This window comes from Mchenga conophoros, linkage group LG10 (genome assembly GCF_057382185.1).
Source record: "Mchenga conophoros isolate Kocher_MC1m ecotype Shallow Benthic linkage group LG10, M_conophoros_male_GT1.1, whole genome shotgun sequence".
In the NCBI taxonomy this organism is placed as follows: Eukaryota; Metazoa; Chordata; class Actinopteri; order Cichliformes; family Cichlidae; genus Mchenga; species Mchenga conophoros.
The window spans coordinates 18,770,389-18,777,593 of record NC_140535.1 but is presented as its reverse complement, the minus strand read 5'-3'; the positions used below and the strand labels follow the sequence as shown (position 1 = coordinate 18,777,593).

General features: G+C 38.4%; 1 protein-coding gene across 1 annotated transcript; it reads right to left on the bottom strand.

The window, feature by feature from the left end:
- Window positions 1–4,565: 4,565 nt before the first annotated feature.
- Window positions 4,566–7,000, bottom strand: LOC146565743 (uncharacterized). Its single transcript, XM_085289112.1, has 3 exons — window positions 6,314–7,000; window positions 5,896–6,169; window positions 4,566–5,768 (listed from the first exon to the last, which is right to left on the bottom strand). Exons 1-3 carry the CDS (start codon window positions 6,568–6,570, stop codon window positions 5,097–5,099), a joined length of 1,203 nt encoding a protein of 400 aa, XP_085145238.1. The 5' UTR covers window positions 6,571–7,000; the 3' UTR covers window positions 4,566–5,096.
- Window positions 7,001–7,205: the final 205 nt, after the last annotated feature.

The window sequence follows — 7,205 nt, the reverse complement described above, 5'->3', positions numbered from 1 at the left end:
AAATTGCTGACACCAATACATTTAAGTTTAGCATATTAAGTTATAACTGCTTTATAAACTGTCCCCAAATGGGTGGATATGCATTTGAGTTGATTTTTCACAGTCCGGTATGTGAACATACATTTATACATGTGTAAAAGCTTGTCCATCATTGAGTTTAAGAAGTTGGTCACTGTTCACATCTGTGTGCCTCTACAGCAACAACACTTGCTTAAGTTTACACGTAGAGGGACAAAGGAATGTAGAGGAAAATGAGCTATCAAAATGAATTTATCCTATAACATCTTCTTCTTTTGGTTATGATGTATGTCAGTGTCCATCTAAAAGAAAAAAAAGATTCAAAAGTCTGGAGAAAAAACAGTAAAAAAAGATTCTTTTTTTAGGTTTTATTATTTTTGAGGTGCTGAAATGTGATGGCCAAATAAGTTGTTAGTCTTGGACCTTAATGCTTTATTCCAGGTGACTGAGTACATCAACATGACATCATTAATCGATATTATTACAAATTTGTATTTTTTGCTATTTGTGAAACATTGTTTCACATGTCTGTGAAGGTTCTCAGTCATCCAGGTCATCGTAGTCAAAGGAGCTTGGAAAGAAAAGCGTCTGGACTTCTTTAAGTTGCTTGAAGATGTTTCACCTCTCATCCGAGAAGCTTCTTCAGTTCTAAGGTCAAATGGTGGAGAGTTTCACATGATTTTAAATAATCTCTTACAAGCAGGATTGTGTCGGTGCGATAGTGCTATGACTAAATTCAACTCCAGACTGTATTTAGCTGAGCAGGCCATACCAAATTGTATTTGGAAAAAGACATTATAACATTAAAGACATTACTAATAATGAAATTCCAGAGCAAATGGGAACCATATGTGGTTCTGATAAAATTAAAATGAAAGGAAATTGGATAAAAAGTAAACAGGTTTTGAAAATACTGCAGCAACATACTGTGATATGTATTTTACAAAAACAATAATAATAACAGCACTGAAGCTGATAAAACATACTGCCACAAAGAGAAAGGATATACTGGGAGTGTGTCTATGTTGCTTTCTGTTAATGAGTGTTTGCACTTCTAACTGACAGGAATAATTATCTGTACTGAAAGAGATGTACTTAATGAAAAGCACATACTCCACACTGGCAGAGGCACACACATGTACCGAGGTCTGAACACAGGGGGAGGGTGGTGTTGGAGGGGAAGCATGGAGATGGCGGAGGGTGCTTGGAAAGTACAAAAGACTTGCACATACAATCCCATGGTACTTTGAGAAAACTCAAGTCCGCGCATGCTTTCATTTCTGATACAAAGGGAGCAACAGAAGAAAAAAAGTTGGGCAAACTTTGCTAAAAGCCTAAGGCAAAAAAAGAAAAAAAAAAGAGAGAAAAGAAATAAAAACTCCACTACATAAGCTACAGCAAGTGAACTTTTCACATGAGGATATACTAAAAAGTACATTTTTCTGGCAGAACCAAATAAAATATCAATTTATCTGTACAGTGCAAGTGATTTTTGAAAAAACATGCATCTGTTGGAAAATTCATGAATTGCTGCAAGCATTTCATGGTGAGGTTGGTATTGGCTGATAATCATCAGTGAGATAATCAGCTCAGGTTCAAAGACCTTCATCTGTCTCACCAAATGAAAAACGCTAACATGTCCCTCTTTTGTGTTTTCTTTCTGTAGCTTTGAGCCACTCAGGATTTTACGAACACATGAGCTATCCCCTGAGTGTAGCTTCACCTTTCAACTACAAATCTCCATCTGTCTCAGTAAGCATTGAGGCTCTCCTTATACTCTTCCCTGGAGTATGGGGCTAAAAAAAATAAGACATTGCTGCGGGAAAGAGGATGATTTGTGCTGGGGATAACTAAGGTGTTGCGAAGTCATTCTTTACTTACATAAGTAACTCTGGAGTGGTGAAAAGGACAAGCAGGGTGGTACACGATATAATGATGAAACTCTCAGGCCACGAAGAGCAATAATATGCCCCAAAAACTACACTTATTTAAAATAATGTAAGATACTTTTTCTTTGCCAATTAACATCTCCAATTTCAATAAAGTTGGGAAGCTGTAGACAAAAACAGAATGTAATGATTTGCAAATCGCATAAACATGCATTTTATTCACAAAAGAACACTGCAAATTGTCAAATCTTTAAACTGATAAAGTGTTTTACTATTTCATGAAAAATAATAGCTCAATTTGAATTATAAGGCTGGAAGACATCTCAAAAAAGCTGGGCACAGCAGGAAAAAGGAAGGACTACTAAGAAAAAACAGTTGTGGGGACAGTTTACAAATGATTATGTTTACTGGTAACAGATAGTAATATGAGTGGGTATAGAAATCTGAAAGAGATAGAGCTTGTTAGAAATAAAGATGGGCAGAGGCAGAGGTTCATCAATCTGCAATAAAACTGACTCTAGAAACTGTGAAACAAGTTCGGAATAATGTTTCCCAACATGAATTTAAATCTAAAGGAACATTATTTTTCTAATCAGCTGCAGTACATGACATAATCACTGTCATTTTCTAGAAAATCTTTTGTAAAATATCAGTTTATGCGATTTACAAATCATTGCATTCTGTCATTATTTACATGTACACAGCATCCCAGCTTTTTAAAGTTGCACATCAAACTAAAGTTCATAAAAAGTGCAACAACAAAAGAAGTATAGAAATCGTTTTAAAATATCACAACACTGAACAGTGAATTGTTTCATTAAATCTATTTGACTGATAGTAAACAATATGGAAGCTTTTGCATTTTGCATCAGAATATGTTAAATGGATCAGTGGTTGAGTCATAGCAACATATTTGAGTCAAACTGCTCTCTGTGAGCATGTTGGTCAAAAGTTGCTTGAAAGTTGTGATAAACTTGCAATTTGCACCCCTCCTAATGCTTGCTACAATCCTTAAAGACTATAGCAGAATTAATTAATCTTCACTGAACATGTGCTGACAGGAGCCTAGCCTTCCTTTACACTCTAATTGTTCCAGTGAGACTGAGGCTCAAAATGATACTCATCTTGAAGGGTGTGTGATTCCATGTTAGTGGGTTGGCCCCCCTTGACAGCCATTTGCTTGTCTCATTCTTGTAGTGATCCTTTATTACAGTTTACTTCAGACTAGACTAATATGCATATCTGGCAACTGCTATAGTGTGCTGCATGTGTGCATATGCGTCTCATTATGTGTTTTTCCCTTGCCAGAATACACATCTTGACTGGCTGTCAGGTATTTGTCAGATAGTCACTGGTAATGGGGATGAGTATTGCCTTGAAAAGATGACATGCTGACTTAGTCGAGAGAATGGTTATTGACGCCTTAGTGAAAAATAATCTCGCTGACTGTGACGGGAAAAATATGTTATATTCTCTCTTATCCAATGAGCTCCTCCTTGTTTTCAAACCTTTTAGCTTACTAATGACCTGCTACAAATGTTTGTAACAGTAGTGATAGTGCATGTATAACAAGCAAAAACCTCACTGTGACTATAGATCTATAGATCCGTACGTTTTGCATACAGACACAAGTTTATGTTCATAAGAATTGGGGACTAAACTGCACACTTTTGGATTTAATTTGAGGGCTTGAATAAAAATATTGCATATCGCCTGTTGAATCAAACTAGTAAACTACTACAGGCTCAGTCTGTTACCAGGCTAAGAATGATTCGTTTATAGTAATTTATATTTTCTAATCAGAAGTAACACCAGCAGATAATGTGACGAATGTTAACTCCTTCTGCTGAATCCCACTGTCAGCATGACATCTACTGTTGGCCGCACAAAATCATTCTCAAGACACGTCAGAGATGTGCGTACGCGCATAAATGTGAAGATAATCACACATACTTACTCATACACACACATACGCACACACACAGTGAACATATTCACGAGTGGCAGTTTTAAAAACCCATTTTCCCCTTGGTTAAGCAAGCAGCAACAACACTTGACTAATGGAAAACCCTGCTCCCAAATGAGGTCGGAGGAATTCTATCTTACACACGCTGGTCGTCGTGAATTCTAATAAAGTTTTCATCTCCTATAGGCGAGAATTCTTACAATACTGACTTTGTTTTGTTCCAAGAAGAGAATACCAATTAACCTTGTAAGCCAGACAAGGCTTGTCAGTTGTTCATGTTGTGAAAAAAAGTGAAGTGTGAAAGAAGAATAAGAATCAGGCGCTCCAAACTTTAAAACTTTATTATAACTGATAACAGTGTATTCACAAGTTTTCATGTTTGCATACATATAGTACTCATCACATTGGGTTGTGGTTTGGGACTTGGCCTTTTTGGATGGGATCCTATTTTAATAATTGAAATAAAAATAATTGAAATGATAAATGTAAGCACCAATCAAAGATTGTTTAAAACTGTATCTGACTGTTTCCTCAGTCATAGTAACAGTTTACACACATCTGCTTTTTCACATTTCACATTTTTAACCCACATAACATAAGAAAACATAAGGTTAAACACTAAGGTTATAGGAGTGACATATGTGGTGTCAAATATAAGTAATTAGCGAAGAAAAGGAACTCAAATGGATGTGTTTGCTTACAGTAGTTTCCTAACACATAGCAATGATGATAAATGAGTAAAATTAATATGATAATAAGGGACTAACAGGAGCAGGTTTCCTGCAGTGAGTACTAAAGTACTTTTTTTTATACATTCACATGCTTACTTTTACAGTTTTTCTCGATTGCTAAAACACATTTCTTGAAACTACGCCTCATATCCTCACAACAGTAAACACAAATCCATAACATCTCACTCAATTTCCGAAACATCCTATTTCCAGGTCAAAATGAAGCTCTACACCCAAAACTATTCACTCCTGCTGAAAAACCAAACTTTGCCCTCAGACATCAAACACAAGCCCTCAAAAACACACACACTACAACAGAGTTTTGCACACTGGTACAATTAATTCAAAACAATAGTTCCAAAACAAATAGGTTGCTTATGGTTCTCCCCTTCAAAACCCTTGTCACATGATAAACACTAAAGACGCAACCAATGTATGTACAGTGGCACATTGTCATTCATGTACTATACAGTACAACACACACCAGAAACATTATCCCACCTCAGCATCTTGTCTTTGGTCTGGGTCAGGCCAGAGAATCTCATCCACATCACAGGCTATATTGGCCCCAGCCAGGCAGCGGGGGTAAAATCCTCTTGCATGCCTGATCCACCCCTGGCATGCATCTACTGATATGTCTAGGCAGGCCTCTTCCATGGCCTGAAGGAGGTGAACACGGACATAAGGTTCTCGGCCATACACTTTCCACCGCCATGCCGAAAATAACTCCTCTATCGGGTTTAGAAAGGGAGAGTATGCAGGCAGAAAGATATTAGAAAACCTTGGGTTATTGGTAAACCAGTCACGAACCAGAGCAGCGCGATGGAAGCTGACGTTATCCCACACAACAACGTAGTGAGGCTGCTCTGGCTGTGCTGGTTCCCTGTAGTCCAGCTGGAACATATGTTGTCTTAAACCATCAAGAAAAGCAAGGAGAAGCATAGTGTTATAGGGTCCTAGTACGCCATGGCGGTGGAGTACCCCTCGTTGGCTGATGGCTGCGCACATAGTGACATTCCCCCCACGCTGACCAGGGACATTTACAATAGCCCGATGGCCAATTATGTTCCTCCCCCTTTTCCTTCTTTTGGTCAGGTTAAAACCTGCCTCATCCACAAAGATTATTTCATGGGGAACAGGCCGTCCTTCAATCTCAAAGATTCTCTGCAAAACACATAACACAGTAGAGTCAATCGGTACCCTGAACCACAGTTCAAGAGTGCTGAAATGGCAGCATAAACTGCCATGCTGTGATGGTACACAATACTTTATACAGTATCAAAACTCATACCTGAACATATTCCACACGTTGGTTTTTCACTCTGTCAGAGTTTCGTTCGAAAGGGACTCGGTATGCCTGTTTCATCCGGAATTGATTCTTTCGGTCAATTGTGGAGAGGCTGATGGCATTTATGCCTCGAAAAAGATGATCATCCTCAATCACTCTCCTTTGAATCTCTTGCAGGCGGATTACATTATTTGCAATTACCATGTTTACAAGTTCCCTCTCTTGCTCCTCCGACAAAAGCCTTAACCTGCCTCCACCAGGTGGTCGTCTCTGTGTCCTACAAAAATAGAAGCACTCATTACTGTAACTGTCACACATTCATTTTACAGGCAAATAATGGAAACATACTGAAACTCAAGACACATAAGTTCAGTAACTTAAACGTTACTGTACAAAGCAGTCTTACTGCAAGTACACCTACCTGTTTTCCTCCCTGAAGGTTCTGATGATGGAGGCAACAGTGAAGCGACTCAAATTTGGTTGTACTCGTTGCCCAGCCTCCCTCATAGTCATCCCATGGACAAGGACATGGTGAACTAAAGTGGCTCGAATTTCATCCGAGACTGACTGTCTTCTTGCCCTTGCTCTTCCCCTTCCTTGTCGCCGTCGTTCTCCACCTCCTTCACCACGTCCTCTTTCTCCACCACGTCCTCTTCCTTTGCATCTCTTTGGATCCATTGTTTCAAACCTGAATGAGCTGACTTTGGCCCTTTTATCTATCTATCGCAGGTTCTGATTGGTGTGTGCTAAATTTTGACTCCTAGTGTTTCCACCTGGTTAATTGTGTGCTAATTGAGCTCAAGCTATGCTGACTTAAGTTAACATTATTGCATGCTAGTGCTTTCTAAATGACTACATGGTGTAAGCACTGTAAAATGTAGGGATTTGTGTGTAGAGTTTTGCAGTAACAGTTCACCAAATTTGAGTCATGTGTCAAAGCAGGGAATAGTGTTTATAGTTCAGGGAAATGGGTGAGCTTTTTGAACAGTAGCGTTACGGTTTTGAAATTTTAGTTTAGAGGCCTGGTTATAGTGTTTAAGCAATCGAGAAAAACTGTAATGTAATAGTTTACAGTGCTGTTTTTTTAAACTTATGTAGAGCCATGTTTAATTTTACAGTAGCTTTATCAAAAGCGCCCCTTTGCTCCACCCCCTCTGTTTTGACAGCTTAGTCCCCCTAGGCCACACCCATCTTTTAGAATTCATCATACCTTTGTTATAATTTATGTTCACTCTGTTACTGTTACTTTGATGCAGCCTACATTTGAACATCTGAACACTGTTTTGAATTAAATGTATGCAAAAACTAAAAAT

Bases quoted from the DNA above. Each gene is read 5' to 3' on its own strand.
- LOC146565743 (XM_085289112.1), bottom strand. From the start codon at position 6,570: ATGGATCCAAAGAGATGCAAAGGAAGAGGACGTGGTGGAGAAAGAGGA. The intron at 6,170-6,313 runs GTAGGTGTACTT...CTATTTTTGTAG, and splicing joins ACCTTCAGGGAGGAAAACAG to GACACAGAGACGACCACCTG. The intron at 5,769-5,895 runs GTATGAGTTTTG...TGTGTTTTGCAG, and splicing joins AACGTGTGGAATATGTTCAG to AGAATCTTTGAGATTGAAGG.